Raw genomic sequence first — 19,789 nt, forward strand, 5'->3', positions numbered from 1 at the left:
TTGTTAGCAGATGACCCAAGTGGCTGGGGCTTAGAGCTAAGAAGAAAAGCTAGTCAACTCCCCCTTCGAGTGGACGATGGTTTGGACACACCCATACACGCACACGGCTCTTTGAAATTTAAAGAAAAAATTTTATTGAAGGTCTGAAAAACAACTCCTAAAAGATTGGACTTTTCCAGAAAACCGTAGCTACACAATGCATTGCGTCTATCATGTTAAACGTGCATTAGACACAAAATACAAAAACCATGAGACAAGCCACCAATCTTCAACAACTGAGCGGATGGAGTGCGTGGGGAGCGAGGGTCGCGAGGAGAGGACGGTCTGTGCGTGAAGCACCATGAAAACAAACCAAAGCACAGCGGGCGAGGTGCGGCTCTACACATGATCGGGCCTTTGGCACTGGTCAGCGTGCTCACACGGCGTTAACACGTATTATCAAAGTGCGTAGTGTCAAAGGAAGAGACCACCAGCATGGAAGCAGCAGTGTCACCAAGGTGACGCTGCGACGGCTGTCTGCTGTCCTCACTGGATACACTGGTAGCGACTTGGAAATGAAGAAAAGAAGAAAAGGAAAAGGAGTGGTAACCCCTTTTATTTTCTCTGTTTAAAATGGAACGAAACAATGATCAATTCTGTAGTACACTAACATCTTCAAAGTACACCGTCTGTACAAGAGGAGGATTAGGAACGTGTCACACACATCAAACACGTGCGCACGCTTGCAACGTGTTCCACAGATCCCACATGAGCGCTCACACGGCCTTCCGGTGGTACTCAGGGGGAGCCACTTCATAATCGCTGGCACTAAACAAGGTCGCAGAATTCTTGGCCAGGTACCTAAAAGTAAATATTCATTTTAAGGCTTTCAAATTTCATTGCACATACATACAAACTACACCCAACACGGCTCTACCACCCAGGAAGTGAGCAATCACAATGCCCACACAGAAGACAATGGAAGAGATGCATGCACACAGGAATGAAGTCCAGCACCCCCACCCCATCTCCCACAGCAAACAGGCAGCTGAAAGCCACAGTTAAACCACAACCATCCTACTGCTAGGCAGCAGTGCTACCCAAAACAGGGTTTTTGTTGTTTTTATGCTGGTCCTGGGACTCAAACTCAGGGCCTGGACACTGTGCCTGACCTTTATTTGTGCTCAACCTAGTGCTCTACCACTTGAGCCACAGCTCCATTTAGCTTTTTAGTGGTTAGTCGGAGGTAAGAGTCTCACTAACTTTCCTGCCCAGGCTGGCCTCCTACTACAATCTTCAGATCTCAACCTTCTGAGTGGCTGTGAGCCACCAGGGCCCCGCTCCAAAAGGAAGAGTGCTTAGGTGCTTCCTACAGCTAGGAACAAAGGCATGAACCAGCACTCCCAGCTCCTTTTCTCACTGCCTGTTATTAAGCTCCAGTCCTTGCTGGGTGCTGGTGGCTCACGCCTGTCATCCTCGCTGCCCCTCGAAGCCAGCCCAGGCAGAAAAGTCCACAAGAATCTCCTCTCCAATTAACAACCAAAATGCTTTGAGCAAGAAAGCACAGGGACAGTGCCCAGGCCAAGTTCAAGCCCCAAGAATGCAGCCCTCAAATACGCATGCATGACGAAACCCCTCAACCACCCTCCATTTCTTCTCCACCATTTGTATGACACCCATCTATCTAGTCGCCATCTCCTGACACCTGTGTCTTAGTATGATTATGTATCTGCCAACTTTCAGTAGACATAACTAATTCATATTATTACTACATGCAATTACTCACTTGAGGAAATCATGAAGATAGTTCAGTAATAATGCCAGGCTCTTCTCATCCAGCGGAGTGTAGGCCAGCATCGCTCCAATGCGAACTGCACGCACAGAGAGCTGAGTGAGTTACCGACTGCCCAGGGCAGAACCAGGCGTTTGGCCTTTACCATCAGCACTTGCTTTCAATTCCATCATTTTAAAACTCCTTGGGGCTCCAGAGTCCCTGCCTATGGGGCTGGGAATGTAGCTCAGTGGTGAGAGTAACTTACCTGCTTAGCATACATGAAGCCGTGGGTTTGAGTCCTCAGTACCACACATACAGAAAAGGCCGCAAGTGGCACTGTGGCTCAAGTGATAGAGCGCTAGCCTTGAGCACAGAGAGGCTCAGGGACAGTGCCCAGCCCCGAGTTCAAGCCCCAGGACTAGCCAAAAAAAAAAGTCCCTGCCTGGTAAGAGCAAGGGCCTGTTCAAAACCCTGTACTGCCAGAGAACTATCTCTTGATATTTAAAACCAATTTTGCTGTATTGAACCTTCTAGGGCCAAGTTCCAGTTGGAAAGGAGTGGGTTTAGCCAGTTACTTTTAACTTGCACTCGATTATTCCAGAAAAACAAACTGTGCTACAATGCCCCACTTACCGAACAGTCGCAGGAGGTGGGGTGCTCCATACACGTGGGACATGGGCGCGTCAGGGTGGTCGGCGAGGATCTCTGCGTACTGAGGCCTCTCAAACTTGTAGAGCAGCTGGGTGCCCAGCATCACATTAAAGTACTCTTTAATCCCAGCCACAACTTCATTCACGGCGTACTCCCTTAGATGCAACCACAAGCACTCATGATCCACGTAATGCTCCTCCACAAAAACAACTACTACAACTCACCCAACTCCGGGGGATGACTGAGCTAGCGGCATCAACTGCTGTGACCTTTTCCTAAATGACTGGACAAGAGCATGAGACTAAAAATCCACAAAGCCACGCACCAGTAGCTCACAGCTATAATCCTAGCAACTAAGGAGGCTGAGATCTAAGGGTCATGGTTTGAAGCCCATGAGACTCCAATTAACCAACATAAAGCTGGAAGTGGAACTGTGGCTTCAATGGTTAAGAGTGCTAGCCTCAGGTGGGCGCCGGTGGCTCACGCCTATAATCCTAGCTACTCAGGAGCTTGAGATCTGAGGATCACAGTTCAAAGCCAGCCCGGGCAGGAACATCAACATCTATGAGACTCTTATCTCCAATAAACCACTAGAAAACCAGAAGTGGGGGGCTGGGAAGGTGGCTCAGTAGTAGAGTGCTTGCCTTGCATGCCTGAGGCCTGGTTCGATTCCTCAGCACCACATAAGCAAAAAGAAAAAAGCCAAAGTGGTGCTGTGGCTCAAGTGGTAGAGCGCTAGCCTTGAGCTGAAGAGCTGAGGGACAGCGCTCAGGCCCAGAGTTCAGGCCCCACAACCGGACCCAAACAAAAAAAAAAGAAAACCAGAAGTAGTGCTGTATGTAGCTCAAACGGTAGAGCACAGCCTTGAGCTGAAGAGTTGAGGGACAGCGCTCAGGCCCTGAGTTCAAGCCCCATGACCGACAAAAAAAAAAAAGTGCTAGCCTCGATCAAAAGAAGCTCAGGGACAGTGCCCAGACCCTGAGATCAACCCTCAGGACCAGCACAAAACAAAAAAGCTACAAAGTGTGACAAACTGCAACTCTCAAAACAAGGTTTTTATACTTGAAAATTATCCATTTTAAATGATTATGTACATACCTACATAATACCTTCAAGGTGCCTAAAATCCAACTATTTAGACACTAAGAAAAACAACAGCTTGTCAGAAAATCTCTATCAAACCAGTGAATATTTCACTCTTTTTTTTTTGGTCAGTTGTGGGGCTTGAACCCTGGACCTGGGCTCTGTCCCTCAGTTCTTCAGCTCAAGGCAAATGTTCTACCACTTGAGCCATAGCACCACTTCTGGTTTTCCGGTGATTAATTGGAGATTAGAGTTTCACAGACTTTCCTGCACAGGCTGGCTTCAAACTGCAATCCTCAGATCTCAGCCTCCTGAGTAGCTAAGATGAAAGGTATGAGCCATTCTAGCTTGCTCATTTCTTTTTTTCCTTTGTCGGTTGTGGGGCTTGAACTCTAGGCCTGGGCACTGACCCTCAGCTCTATCAGTTCAAGGCTAGCACTCTACCACTTAAGCCACAGCACCACTTCTGGTTTTCTGGTAGTTATTGGTAAGAGTCTCACGGACTTTCCTGCCCAGGCTGATTTTGAACTGTGATCCTCAGATCTCAGCCTCCTGAGTAGCTAGGATTACAGGAATGAGCCACAGGTACCCAGCCAGCTTGCTCATTTCTGATGGCACTAATTCAAATTAGAAATTGCAGATGTGGGGCTGGGAAAGTGGCTCAGTGGTAGAGAGCTTGCCTTGCATGCATGAGGCCCTGGGTTCAATTCCTTAGCAACACATAAGCAGAACAAAGCCAGAAATGGCGCTATGGCTCGAGTGGTAGATCTCTAGCCTTGAGCTGAAGAGTTGAGGGACAGCGGCCCAGGCCCAGAGTTCAGCATCCACGACCGACCAAAAAAAAAAAAAGAAATTGCAGATGTTTGACATTTAAAATAAAGGAAAACTATCTTAGGATCTACTTGAAAAGAGTATACTCTTACTTATTATCTGTGTTTCCTCTAGATTTCTTATAATTTGCATAATCTTCTAGAATGGAATCCACATTCTTCTTAGCAGGAAGATAAAAGAGCTAGAAAAAAAAAAACTTCAATATAAATGCCTTAAAAAAAAAAAAGTATATGTAGAGTAAGCTTTTATGCAAATGTAAGCAATTAGCCAAGCTCTATCCAGAGGCTGTAATCCTAGCGACTCAGGAGGCTGAGATCTGAGAATCATGGTTTGAAGCCAACCTGCACAGAAAGTTATGACTCTCATCTCCAATTAATCAGCAAAAGCCAGACTGGAGACATGGCTCTAGTGAGCACCAGTGGTGAACAAAGTCAAGCAGTACACACAAGTAGTGACTAATAAATTTACAAAACAGACACTATTCGGCAACTGAAACATGGTTTTGTGACTGAGGAAGAACTACTCCACTCCAATAGAATAGCTGAAAACTGGGAACCAAGCTGCTATCTATGGCTGCCTCTCTACAGACTGTAGCAAAGCAAGCGGCCTCCCCCCATCGATTCCTCACTGCGTGAATGACCAAGCCCCAGCCAGACCCAGACCAGACCCAGTCTACAACATTACTGCAATTCTTCCTTTTCATTTTCACATCAATCCCACGGAGTGGGGGCTATCACTCCATTAAGTGCACCCTGAAAAACATGTCCTAGCTCACACACAGTGGCAGACCCATAGCTTAAATATTGGCAGCTTAGCTGCATAACCGTAATCTACAGCCAAAGAATTCAAGTCAGGATTCACACTGTGTTCAGACTCTGCGCCCAACTGCTAGGTCTCCCAACTTCTATAACCATCAACATCAACGCCTCCGCCTCCACCACCTCCTCCACCACCACATCCCTGCCTCACCTAAACCGTTTATCCTCATTTAAAGAAACTGAGTCCAGTTCAGGGTCAGTGGTTCGGGTTTGTAATCCTACTAAGAACACAGATTTCAAGGGCTGGACTCAAGCAGAAAAGTTTGCTAGAATCCACCTCCAAATAACCAGTAAAAAGAAGGTGTGATTCAAGAGGTAGCACACTGTCTAGCAAGCCTGAGTTCTTTAAACCCTAGGACTAACCCCACCCCCCCAAACTTCTTTTTCTGGATTTACATGACTGAACTCATGAGGCCCCTGTTAAATATCCCTATCCTATGAAAGACCTCAATTAGACTCTGCTTTCCTCTGCAGGTGATGCTGTGTGTGATTATATTCTGTAAGTATGTTCATTCTCAGTGACAGAAAACACATGCGCATTGTCTAGCAATGTTCGAGTTCCTGCCACAGTAACTTCCAAATAAGAATTATCTCAACTATCACACAGTTGTATATCTCAAGTTACTCCTTCTGGATGTATCCCCACACCGAGCCCTCTTTTACTTTTTTGCTAGTAAAAACATAGGCATGCAGCTTATGAGCTTGTCTAGTTCTTCAATGTACCTGTTTCTGTCTGGTAATTAAGTCCCAGTCATCCACAAGCCATGGTTTAAGCTCTTCAGGAATCTTCACTTTAACTTCAACTCTGTTCATAAATGTTTCTTCCTAAATAGAAAATACAAAGAGAATAATAATAAAAAATCTTTTCTTGTTTAGATAGGACTCTTGAAAGAGGCTTTTGTTGGTTTCTAGACACTAGAAAACATTCACACAGCTGGAACTGACATTTAAAACCTAAGAGACTATCATGCACCTAGGAAAAGAAAAAAGGAATACACTCTTGCCTCCTACTATCCACTTAACTATCTTCCTGTGAAGACCAAACTTCTTTAGTGAATTTCCTTCTTTCTGGAAATGAACACCCAGACATCGTATAATTTAACTCTTTTCAATTTTATTGTCGATATCCAAATAACTATCCCAAACATGACTATCTTTAAAGGAACATCTTCAATTCACAAAAATCAATTCAGTATACTGATTCCTTATTAAGTCTTCAAAATATGTCCTAAAGTAACCATTTTAAGAATATAAGGGGGGAGGGGGGGTATGATTGGGTGGGGGGGAAGGGGGAGGCTGGGAAGGGAGGTGAAGGGTAAACAAAGGAGGAGGCTGCAATGCTTGGTAAGAAATGTATGCATTATCCTGCCCATGTAATTGTAACCCCTCTGTACAGTATGTTCTCAAATAAAATTAAATTAAATTAAAAAAAAAAAAAGAATATAAGGATCTCATTAATTTTACATATTGGCAGCTACATAAGCCATTTCAATTAAAACTTAAAAGTCCTATTTTCCCAGCTTACTAACTCTGGAAATCATAATTGAAACAGTAAAATTAGAAATAATATTATAACAATTCTAGAGCTTTTTCCTCACACATATGTGGAACTAGAGTTAACAGTAATACTTTGGAAAACCAAGCACTATGTGCTATGACTAAAAATTCTAACAGGTTATATTAAAAAAAAAACTTGCAGGGGGGGAGGGACTAGCTAGGGAGTTGGGAAGGAAGGGATGGGGTAGGGGAAAAGAGTAGGAGGCAACAATGCTCGACAGGCAATGTACTCATTATCTTACCATGTAACTGTAACCCCTCTGTACAGTATTTTTACAATAAAAAGTATTGAAAAAAAAAACTTGTAGGGGGCTGGGAAGGTGGCTCAGTGGTAGACTGCTTGCCTTGCATGCATGAGGCCCTAGGTTTCCTCAGCACCACATAAGCAGAAAAGGCCAGAAGTAGTGCTGTGGCTAGCCTTGAGCTGAAGAGCTGAGGGACAGCACCCAGGCCCCGAGTTCAGGCCCCATGACTTGACAAAAAAAGGATGGGGAAACTTGTAAAAGATGGGCTCTGGTAGCTCACACTTGTAATCCTAGCTACTTAGGAGGCTGAGGACTGACATGCAAAGGAGCTACTTATCTCCAATTAACTACCAAAAAAAGCTGGAAGTGGAGCTGTGGCTCAAGTGGTGGAGCACTAGCCTTGAGCAAAAAGCTCTTGGACAGTGCCCAGACCCTGAGTTCAAGCCCCAGGACTGGCACACATACACAAAAATGATTTTTACAAACCAATTTGCAGCCATGTGAGGTGGTAGCACACCTGTAATCACAGCACAGGGAAGGAGGATGGGGACAGCCTCAACACTGGGAGACGCTATCTAGAAGAAAAAAAGGAAGTGGAAAAGAACTCACATTTTCAACAGTAGGATCCACCCGAGCCCTTTTCTTCCGAGGAGGCTGGGGTGTCTCACTGGTACTGCCACCATCTCCATTGCCAGGTGCTATGGAAAAACAGGGGTAAAGAATTGGTTAAGAATTGTCATGAAATCTAACATACCTACTTTCATTATTTGCCCACTATAAAAATGATACTAGAGAATTAAGTCACACTCCTAATCAAAAATAAACTCTAACAGTTCTACCTATTTAATATTTAACAGAGGCATTATTTGCCCACTATAAAAATGATATTAGAGAATTAAGTCACACTCCTCCTAATCAAAAATAAACTCTAACAGTTCTACCTATTTAATATTTAACAGAAACATAGTGATATCACCATCTTCCATTTATTAAAAACCCTATCTCTTGGGCTGGGAAGGTGGCTCAGAGGTAGAGCGCTTGCCTTGCATGCATGAGGCCCTGGGTTTGATTCCTCAGCACCACATAAGCAAAAAGAAAAAACCCGGAAGTGGTGCTGGGGCTCAAGTGGTAGAACACTAGCCTTGAGCTGAAGAGCTGAGGGACAGAGCCCCAGCCCAGAGTTCAGGCCTACAACCGGACCCCCAAAAAAAAATCCTATCTCTTATGGAGGAGTCATTAAGACTAAAGCAGACAAAAGCCAGGTGCCAGCGGCTCACACTTGTAATCCTAGCTACTCAGGAAGCTGAGGGCTGATGATCATGTTGTTCAAAGCCAGCCAGATCAGAAAGTCCCTGAGACATTCTTAACTCCAATTAACTACCAAAAAGCCAGAAATGTTGCTGTGGTTCCAAGTGATAGAGAACTAGTTTTGAGCACAAAAGCTCAGGGACAATGACCAGGCCCTAAGTTCAAGCCCCAGGACCAGCCTATAAGAAAAAAGAAAAAAAAAACTAAAGCAGATGAATTTGAGAAAAGGGGACCAAAGGGAGAGACAAGAGAGGGTGATGTGTGTGAATATATTGAAGTGTATTCATACACGTGCATAAAAACCCCACAGCAAAACATTATTTAACGTGAATAATATATGCTAAAAATGAAGACAATGTATTTTTAAAGAGAAAACTGAAACACATGAAAATAACTGAATTTCACAAATGAAAAATCAGGGCTAGGCTTACTAATACTCACGTATAAAACTGAAACACATGAAAATAACTGAATTTCACAAATGAAAAATCAGGGCTAGGTTTACTAATACTCACGTATGCATCTACAACATTGCTGCTCTCTCACTTAAGAGCATCAAAAATATTACAACCCTACTCCAAAATGGTAAGTTCTTTTAAAAATGTTAAGTTCTTTTAAAAAGGGTGATTTCAAACCACAAACATTCTAAAGTTTACGTAAAGTGAGGTTAATTTTAAGAAAGCTAATATTCTTACCTTTCTGCTTATTCTTTTTGGTTTTCCTGAAAAGACAAAGAAAAATTATTGCTTAACAAAACAAGTTATCTTCAGCTAAATATTATCTTTATAAGAAAAGGGATTACACATGAATATTAAGTTATTAATTCCACACAAAGTTTTTTGTTTTCCCCAATTATTTTAACGTAGTTTTTCCCAAAAACTACTTTTGATTTTAAATTTGTGTATTTGTTAAATATGTTACTCCCTTCACACTGGTCAAATCTCCCATCATCTAATTATCTCTTTCCCATAGCTAAAACAAAGCTGATGTCCATCTAGCTCACCGCTATTAACAACCTAGTTCTTGACTACCCAAACCAGAAATTACTAGCTTTGCCTATTTAAGTTCTGACCAGGGGGGCTGGGAAGGTGGCTCAGTGGTAGAGCGCTTGCCTTGCATGCCTGAGGCCCTGGGTTCAATTCCTCAGCACCACATAAGCAAAAAGAAAAAAGCCGGAAGTGGTGCTGTGGCTCAAGTGGTAGAGCACTCGCCTTGAGCTGAGGGACAGCGCCCAGACCCAGAGTTCAGGCCCCACAACCGGACCCAAAAAAAAAAAAAAAAGTTCTGACCAGGTACCACGAGTTCACCTACAATCCTAGCTACTCAGGAGGATGTCAACTTTTCTAATACTAATTATTTTTGGAGCAGCATTTCTGAATCAGATTAAACCATGCACTTTACTTGCTTGTATCAATAATATAAAGGACAAAAAAGAAACCAAGAGTTTTTACTCTCCATCTTTTACACTTACTCTCTACTCTAAAATTAAAAACACTGGGGCTGGGAAGATGGTTCAGTGGTAGAGCGCTTGCCTTGCATGCATGAGGCCCTGGGTTCGATTCCTCAGCACCATATAAACAAAAATAAAAAAGCCAGAAGTGGCACTGTGGCTCAAGTGGTAGAGTGCTAGCCTTAAGCTGAAGAGCTGAGGGATAGCGCCCAGACCCAGAGTTCAGGCCCCATGAACGGACCCAAAAAAAAATTAATAATAAATAAATAAATAAAATTAAAAACACTGATACAACTGGCTTCAACTCTGAAGACTCGAGGGAAATGGTGGAGTGTTTTTGTCTAGCATGCACAAGGACCTTGTTTCTATCCCCACCACCACCCACCCAAAGATAGAAGATCTGGAACAATATTTTAGTGGACCCCAGTAGTAAGAATTCCTGAACATTCCTGCTCCATCTCATTTGCTCTTTTTTTTGTCAGTCCTGGGGCCTGAACTCTGGGCCTGGGTGCTGTCCCTCAGCTCTTCAGTTCAAGGTTAGCGCCCTACCACTTGAGCCCACAGTGCCACTTCTGGCTGAGGAATTGAATCCAGGGCCTCATGCAAGTGAGGCAAACACTCTATTACTGATCTGACTTCCCAGCCCTCATTTGCTCTATAAAACATGCAAGCTACTTTTTCAGAATGTGCAATCACCAATATTCAGTCTGCATTCCTAACTTCTAAGCCCTATGACTACTGTTATCATCAAGCAAAACTGTTAAGCTTCTCTGTAAAGAATCCACAATGGCTCACACAAATGTAATCCCAGCTACATAGAGATGAAGAGCAGAGCCATCACAGTTCCCCAGTATCTGGGGAAAAAGCTAAGTGAGACCCTCATTCAACAAAGTCATGCTTAACAGGAACAGGTGGCAAACTTGTAATCCCAGCTACATGCGAGTAAAAGGTACAAAGAGTGTGGCCTGAGGCCAGGCCAAGGTAACATGAGACCTCATCTAAAACAGAACCTAAAAACAAGGACTAAAAGAGTAGCTCCAAGATAGACCATCTGCCTGGCAAACACGAGGATGAGTTCCAACCCCAGGAAGATGGTGCCAAAATCCAGGAGCCAATGTGAAGATGTTTCCAAAGATAAGACATAGGACCTCTAACATCCCTTCGCATGAGGCATGATGGCACAGTCCTATGATCCCAGCTCTAGGGAGATTCAGGTAGGAAGAACATGAGTTAAAGATCAACCTGGGTTATATGTAGAGACCTTATCCTCCAATATAGTAACAAAAAACAAATTTAAAATTTGGGCAAGTCACATTGAAGTACCTTAGTTCCCCCTCCACCCTTTTTTTTGGTTGGTCATGGGACTTGAACTCTGGACCTGGGCACTGTCCCTGAGCTCTTCAGCTCAAAGCAAGCACTCTATGGCTTGAGCCACAGCACCACTTCCGGTTTTCTGGTGGTTAACTGGAGAAAAGAGTCTCATGGAGTTTGCTGCCCAGGCTGGCTTTGAACTGCGATCCTTGGATCTCAACCTCCTGCGTAGAGGATTACAGGTGTGAGCCTCCAGCACCCAGCATATGAGATTCCCTTTGACTAGCAGCACACCACCAAAGGCACAAACAGGTAGCTCAGCAAATTTGTGATCTAGCTGGGTGCTGGTGGTTCAGCTCATGCCTGTAATCCTAGCTACTCAGGGGGCTGAGATCTAAGGTTTGATGCCCAGGCAGGAAAGTCCCTGAGACGCTTATCTACAATTAACCATCAATAAAGGCAGAGGTGGCGCTGTGGCTTCAGTGACAGAATGTTAGCCTTAAGCAACAAAGCTCAGGGACAGCGCCAAGGCCAAGTTCAAGACACATGACTGGGTGGGACAAGATGTGATGACAAGATGTGATCATTATGTTCTCATATCACGAATGCTTAAAAATTGTATTAGCTGCCATTCCAGCCAAGCGCATAAACTTTAGGCACACACCATGTACACATGCATGACCCGTACTACAGGATAATGACCTACATGCCTAGAGTTAACAAGTATTGGTTTTTTTCTTAGATTGTTTTACCTATACACATTTCAGCATTACTGAAAAAGTAAACTTTGTTCAAAATTTACCTCAAAATTTTGTCTTGCTGGTAACTCAATACCACCTTAAGAGAAAATATCACATGCATACACACGTAACTTATAAGGATTCTCAGTGTACTTAATGCCACTCAACTGCAATCATGGTTTAATGAAGCACTGGGGTGGAGTCACTAAGGAAAACCACAGACTTGTGCAATTTTTTGTGACTAACAACCTGGTAACGGAAAAGCTTTATTAGCCTTTTTAAAGTTCCAACACTTCAACTTTCCACAGTCTTAACCTGTGAGATTTAAGTTTAACTTACTATATAAAACTATATGTAGGGGACTGGAAAGGTGGCTCAGTGGTAGAGTGCCTGCTTTGAATGCATGAGGCCCTGGGTTCAATTCCTCAGCACCACATAAACGGAAAAAGCCAGAAGTAGCGCTATGGCTCAAAGTGGTAGAGTGCTAGCCGTGAGCAAAAGCAGCTCAGAAACAGTGCCCAGGCCCTGAGTTCAAATCCCAGGACTGGCAAAAACAAAATAGCAACAACAACAAAAAAACCTGCATGTAATGGAAGCAAAGACAGTGCCCCTTACACTTCAACACTCTTCTGCTGCAGGCCGGATGTCTTCTTTCCCGGAGCCGCCCCTCTCATCTTCCCCTCCGCATACTGCTCCCTGCGAAAGTAATTTCAGTATGGTTAAGGAAGCACTTGGCTAGAAAACACAATGGTGCTAGTGTGGGTCCATATGGACTTGGACCCCACATTCCTGATCAGGGTTCCCTAGCTCACACACATTCTGGCACACTTTTATTCTTAACTCTTAACAAATAAGACACAAGGGATTTACAAAAATCAAGCAAAAAAAAAAGTATGTAAGACTACCAATTCTAAAGTAGATGCTCTAACTTGATGGCATCTAAGTCCAGTTACATATATTTTGGAATTCACTAATCACAATGTTTGCTTTTAATCTGACCCTCTTTCAACATTATCATCTTTAAGTACACAGCTCAGCTTTGAAATTAAGGCAGTCTTTCTGGGTCTCTCTACCCCAGTGTGTTTTCAGACATGAGTTAATGTGGATGTTTCTCCTGTTTCCCTGTCCAGTGTACTTTCCACAGAACCCAAGAACAGCCGCAATAGCAGGATTCATCCCCTTATCTAGAAAAGGCTTATCTAACCACTTCAAGTCAAAGCCACACAGGGCTGACAGGTGACAAGAACCAATAGCAGCACATGATTTCATGGCTGATTTCCCATAAACTTACTGATTGGCCTTTTGAAGTTCTCGTTGTTTCTGCAGATTGGTGTCCACGTACTTGAGTACTCTGCTCTCTGGAACCCATTCATCCCAGCTGAAAGAGAGCAAAACACCATCAAAATCAGCCCCCATGACCAACTTTCCTCTCTGCTGCAATGAACCATTACAGACCCAGGAGGTCAGAGTTTGGATTTCTCTGAAATCACTTGACAAATTGGTACGGTAGATCCTTTCTCTTCATGAAAATGGAAAATGAAAGGCCATTTCACTCTCACAAGCACCATTCCAATATAAACTGCCAGAATCCAAAAAGAGGTCAATCCCATCATTTTTACAAATGGCCAAGAATGTGACACCTAAGCCTTACAGAATGAAAATAACCAATGATGAATGAACAATAGTCCCTACCAAACTAAAAACAGGAGGCTGGATGCTAGTGGCTCACACCTAGAATCCCAGCTACTCAAGAGGCTGAGATCTGAGAATCATGTTTTAAAACTCTTATCCCAGGAGGAGTTCTCAAGATGGCGACGGGGCAGTAGGGAAACGCCACAGCTCTCTCCAACCAAAAAGAGAGTTCGAGTTCCAACCTTTAATCTCCCCAAGAGACCGACAACAACAAAAAGACGAACACTCAGAGAAAAACCAGAGGTGGAAAATAACAAAAAAAGAAAGAGAGGAAAAGAAGAATTTCAGAACAGAGAAGAGCGAAGACCCCTCCCCCAACCTTTACTGGCCGCGCGGCAGTGCGCCAAGCCGCCGGCCAGCCGGCCCGGCAGGGGCTGCCGGAGCCACAGAGACACAGGGGGCTGCTTGCAGATCACCAGGTACCGGATTGCAGAACAGCGGATCGCCAGGAACAGAGAAACCTACCAGCCGGGAGTCTCCAGGAGGATCCCACCCCACCCATCACTCTCCACCGGAGCGGAGAGGCTCCATCCCGCCAAAGCCGCCCGGCACCAGCAGCGCCACAAAGGGACCTGTCGCGATCGCAACGACCCGGCGGGGGGCCGCCCAACCCAGCCCGCAACCACCCCAACTGAACTCGGACTGCAACAACAACTGACGACCTACAGGGTGAGTACCCATCAGGGGACAGGGAATCCATCAAGGGAGACCAGAGCTGGAGGGAATCCCCAGACCCTGACCTAGACTCCCTACCCCAACACCCGGACCACAGGACCCACTAAAACTGGGAACTGTTCGAGAGCCCCACCAGCCGGTGGAGCACACTCTGCTGGCCAGGCCAGAGCAAGAGCGCCCCGGGAAGGGAGCTTAAATGCTCAAGCCAGGAACAGTGCCCCTGGGTCAAGACTACCAACAGTAGAAGAAATTCGAACTGTGTCCTCCAGGCTGCATAACCAAGGTGGTATACACATTAGCACAGGCCTAACGAGCGCGCTCCAGGCTGGGGCCGGAACCAGGCCAGGGGACCGGCGCCTGAACAAAGCAAAAAGGGTCAGAAGTGGGGCTGTGGCTCAAATGGTAGGGTGCCAGCCCTGAGCTGAAGAGCTGAGGGACAGCACCCAAACCTAGAGTTCAAGCCCACAACCAGCCCAAAACAAACAAAAACACATCAGGAGCCCATAGCAGACTCCAGTATTTGGGAGAGTGCATCCAGAGCATCTGATCTTCCCAAGAGCACCCGCAGGAGCAAACACAAGCAGTCTAGGCTGCTCAACCCTTCCAAAGGCGGGAATTGCTACAGCAGAGAGCTGAGAATCCTAAGTGAATAGCAGCTGGAAATAGGCTCCCAACAGAATCCAGATCAGACACAGACTCTCTCTACCAATAGAGAATCAGCAACCAAGCAAAGACAGACACACCAAAACAAGATTGAAGAGCAGTCTCCTGAACCCCCATGCGAAAATCACAGAGAAAAATCACAAGGTTTACCACTACCCAGGACAGCAAGCTCACCTCAAAAGCCAGCAGCCACGCAGGGGAGAGCCCCAGTGGGAGCAAAGCAGGAATGGAAGACAAAAACTACATCCAAGGGTTGCTGGAGGCAATGACTCAAGAAATAAAGCGAGAAATGGATCAGAAATTGAAAGAGCACAAGGATGAACTATCAAAAGATATACAGGATATCAAACAAAAATTGGATGCAAAAATAGAAGCTGCACAAACCTCAGTAAGAAGTGAGATAAACGCCAAATTAGAGGTAATGCATACTGATATCACCTCATTGAGAGGTGAGATCAGTACTCTGAGAACCAACATTGAATCCATAAAGGGATCCATTTCCATCATGCAAACCACAATAGAAGCCACGGTCAACAGAGTGAATGAAATGGAAGGTAGAGTGTCAGATACAGAAGACAGAATACACCAACTGGACCAAAAAGTGACAGATATGGAAAAATCACTCAAATTAAACCAAAGGGAAATTCAAGAGCAAGCAGATAATGCTAAAAAATTTAACCTTCGCATAATCGGAGTGGACGAAGGTGAGGAATTCCAGAGCAAGGGAATGCAACACCTATTTAACAAGATAGTCAATGAAAATTTTCCCCACCTCAAAAACGACCATCTTAACTACATCACAAAAGCTTATCGAACACCCAACAAGCAAGATCCCAGGAGAAACACTTCTAGGCACATAATAGTAACAATGATGGATCTGAATAATAAGGAAACAATCCTGCATGCAGCAAAAATGAAGAAGGAGCTATACTACAACGGGAAAAAAATTAGAATCACTGCAGATCTCTCCACACAAACAATGAATGCAAGAAAAGCCTGGGAAAGCACCATACGAGCCCTGAGAGCCAATAACTGCCAACCCAGACTGATATACCCGGCAAAGCTAGCATTCACATTCGATGGAGAACTGAAAACTTTTAATAGCAAAGAAAAACTAAATGAATACATAAACATTAAGCCAGCATTACAAAGAATTCTAAGAGGGGGGACACAACCTGAAGAAAGCAACCAGGAACTGGGACCTGCCCCAAACAGGCATTACTCAAAGTCTAACTGAGCAAGCACAGGAGGAAAGGAAAGAAGAAAAACTTAGGAAAACGGAATGGCAGGGACAACAATGCATCTCTCTATACTTTCTCTTAATATAAATGGGCTGAATTCGCCAATTAAAAGAAAACGAACTGAGGACTGGATCAGAAAACAAGACCCATCCATCTGTTGCCTTCAGGAGACCCACCTCTCAGCCAAACATACAAACAAACTCAGAGTGAAGGGGTGGAAAAGGATCTACCAATCAAATTCCCCCAATAAGAAAGCAGGTGTAGCTATCCTGATATCTGACAAAATAAACTTTTCATTAAAATCAGTACAGAAAGACAAGGACGGACATTACATATTAATAAAGGGAACAATCCAAGAGGAGGATATAACCATCATCAACTTATATGCCCCAAATATCGGTGCACCCAGATATGTTAAACAAATGCTCTCAAACTTACAGAATAAAATAGATCCCAATACGATAATACTAGGAGACTTTAACACGCCACTCTCACCAAAGGACAGGTCTACCAACCAGAGGATTGGCAAAGAAGCTACCGAATTAAGTGAGGCCATACTTCAAGCGGAATTAACTGACATCTACCGAGTATTTCACCCTAAAACAACACAGTACACATTCTTCTCAGCAGCTCATGGAACTTTCTCCAAAATAGACCATATCATAGTTCATTCAAGGAACTTAAGCAAATACAAAGGGATCGACATAATCCCCTGTATCCTATCTGACCACAGTGGAATCAAGCTAGCTCTCAATAACAAAGCATACCGCAGAAATTTCTCTAATACATGGAAATTGAACAGCACACTCCTTAACAAGGCCTGGGTAACAGAAGAGATCAGAGAAGAAATAAAGCATTTCCTAGAACTCAATGAAAATGAAAACACCTCACAAAGAAACTTGTGGGACACAGCAAAAGCAGTCCTGAGGGGCAAATTTATTGCCCTCAGTGCCCACATCAAGAGAATGGAGACAGACCAAGTAAATAATCTCATGTTGCAACTAAAACAGCTAGAAAAACAAGAAAAAATGGGACCTAAAGCTACTAGACGAAGCCAGATAACCAAATTGAGAGCAGAGATTAACCAATTAGAAAATCAGAAAACCATAACCAAAATAAACCAAACAAAAAGCTGGTTCTTTGAAAAAATAAACAAAATTGATGGCCCGTTGGCAAGATTAATTAAAAAAAGAAGAGAGGAAACCCATATTAATAGGATTAGGGATGCCACGGGAAACATCACAACACGTACCCAAGATATCCAAACAATTCTAACAGACTACTTTCAAAAGCTATACTCTCTAAAGGAAGAAAATCTGGCGGAAATGGATGCATTTTTAGAGAAATACAAGTTACCCAAACTGAGCAAAGAAGAAGTTAACCAATTAAATAAGCCAATATCCTATAATGAGATACAGGAAGCTATCAAAAGTCTTCCAACAAAAAAAAGCCCAGGACCAGATGGATTCACAGCAGAATTCTATAAGACCTTTAAAGAAGAACTAATACCCATACTCCTCAAGCTCTTCAGAGAAACAGAGAAGGAGGGAGCTATCCCAAACTCATTCTACGAAGCCAATATCACACTCATCCCCAAACCAGGCAAAGACCCAACCAAAAAGGAGAATTACAGGCCAATCTCCTTGATGAACACAGATGCAAAGATCCTTAACAAGATTCTAGCTAACAGAATCCAGAAACACATAAAAAAAATAATACACTATGATCAGGTAGGCTTCATCCCAGAGACACAGGGATGGTTTAACATACGTAAGTCAATAAATGTAATCCAGCATATCAACAGAGCCAAGGTCAAGAATCACATGATTATCGCCACAGATGCAGAAAAGGCCTTTGATAAAATTCAACATTCATTCATGCTAAAAGCTCTGGAGAAAATAGGAATAGAAGGAACATTTCTAAAAACAATAAAAGCCATTTATGACAGACCAATAGCCAATATTATACTTAATGGGGAAAAGCTACAACCAATCCTCCTAAAAACAGGAACAAGGCAAGGATGTCCACTATCTCCACTCCTCTTCAACATAGTCCTAGAACCCTTAGCCAGGGCAATAAGGCAAGAAAAAGACATTAAAGGGATCCGCATAGGGAAAGAAGAAGTGAAACTATCCCTTTTTGCAGACGACATGATACTATACCTCCACGATCCCAAAAACTCCATCCCCAAACTTTTAGAAATCATAAGTCACTTCGGCAAAATAGCAGGATACAAAATAAACCCACAAAAATCAGTTGCCTTCCTATACACTGATAACGCACAGGAAGAGAGGGAAATAAAGGGAGCAACCCCATTCACAATAACCTCCCAAAAAATAAAATATTTAGGAATTAACCTAACCAAAGATGTAAAAGAACTATTTAATGAGAACTATAAAAAGTTAAAGAAAGAAATTGCAGAAGACACTAGGAAATGGAAAGACCTCCCATGCTCCTGGATAGGCCGACTTAATATAGTAAAGATGGTGATACTTCCAAAATTAATATACAAATTCAATGCAATTCCTATTAAAATCCCAATGACATACATCACTGAAATACAGAAAACAGTCCAAAAATTTATATGGAACAACAAAAGACCTAGAATAGCCAAAACAATTCTAGGGGATAAAGACAATATGGGAGGGCTATCCATGCCGAACTTCAAACTCTACTACAGAGCTATAATCACAAAGACAGCATGGTACTGGCACAAAAACAGACCCGAAGACCAATGGAACAGAATAGAAGATCCAGATATAAATCCACAGGCCTACAGCCAGCTGATATTCGACAAAGGAGCCAAAGACATACAATGGAAGAAACACAGCCTCTTCAACCGCTGGTGCTGGGAAAACTGGGCAGCCACATGCAGAAAACTAAAAGTGGACCCCAGCCTATCACCATGCACCAACATCAACTCAAAATGGATTAAAGACCTTAACATTAAACCTGAATCTCTGAAACTACTGCAGGACAGAGTAGGAGAGACACTTGAACTAATAGGCACAGGAAGGAACTTCCTGAACAGAGTCCCAGGGTCACAACAAGTTGGAGAGAGACTCGACAAATGGGACTACCTTAAAATAAAAAGCTTCTGCACAGCTAAATCTATCGCAACTAAGCTAGAAAGACAACCAACTAATTGGGAAAAAATATTTACCAGCAATATATCAGACAAGGGGTTAACATCCTGTATATACAGGGAACTCAAGAAACTAATCCCTCCCAAACCTAACAAACCAATTACTAAATGGGCAAGGGAACTAAAGAGGGACTTCTCAAATGAAGAAATAAAAATGGCAAAGAAACACATGAGGAAATGTTCATCATCCCTGGTGGTGAAGGAAATGCAAATAAAGACAACCCTGAGATACCACCTTACCCCAGTCAGAATGTCCCACATCCACAAATCAGCCAACGACAAATGCTGGAGGGGATGTGGAGAAAGAGGAACCCTATTACACTGCTGGTGGGAATGTACACTTATACAACCACTTTGGAAAGCAGTCTGGAGGGTCCTTAGAAAGCTAAAGATTGACCTCCCTTACGACCCAGTCATACCACTTCTAGGCATCTACCCTGAACAACAGGAACCAATATACAAGGACACGTGCACCTCCATGTTTATTGCAGCACTGTTCGCAATAGCTAGGATATGGAAACAACCTAGGTGCCCCACCACAGATGAATGGATCCAAAAATTGTGGTATCTATACACAATGGAATATTATGCAGCCATTAGAAATGACAAAATAATGGCATTTGCAG

The 19,789-nt window shown here is 43.5% G+C and overlaps 1 protein-coding gene across 3 annotated transcripts in view; it reads right to left on the reverse strand.

Moving 5' to 3' along the window:
- Positions 1-110: 110 nt before the first annotated feature.
- The window catches only part of Morf4l1 (mortality factor 4 like 1), a 31,861-nt gene continuing 12,182 nt past the window's right edge, over positions 111-19,789 (reverse strand). For 2 of the 3 annotated variants that reach the window (XM_042697777.1, XM_042697780.1), the window contains 9 exons: positions 13,039-13,125; positions 12,363-12,443; positions 8,942-8,967; positions 7,548-7,636; positions 5,860-5,961; positions 4,411-4,499; positions 2,387-2,559; positions 1,766-1,850; positions 111-840 (listed from right to left, as the gene is read on the reverse strand). In XM_042697777.1, the coding sequence (XP_042553711.1) occupies positions 756-840; positions 1,766-1,850; positions 2,387-2,559; positions 4,411-4,499; positions 5,860-5,961; positions 7,548-7,636; positions 8,942-8,967; positions 12,363-12,443; positions 13,039-13,125 (817 nt within the window). In that variant the 3' untranslated portion in view covers positions 111-755. The remainder of the gene's footprint in view (positions 841-1,765; positions 1,851-2,386; positions 2,560-4,410; positions 4,500-5,859; positions 5,962-7,547; positions 7,637-8,941; positions 8,968-12,362; positions 12,444-13,038; positions 13,126-19,789) is intronic. The other variant, XM_042697778.1, reaches the window with a different exon arrangement.

Source organism: Dipodomys spectabilis, unplaced genomic scaffold (genome assembly GCF_019054845.1).
Source record: "Dipodomys spectabilis isolate Male_0828 unplaced genomic scaffold, ASM1905484v1 ptg000228l, whole genome shotgun sequence".
Classification (NCBI taxonomy): Eukaryota; Metazoa; Chordata; class Mammalia; order Rodentia; family Heteromyidae; genus Dipodomys; species Dipodomys spectabilis.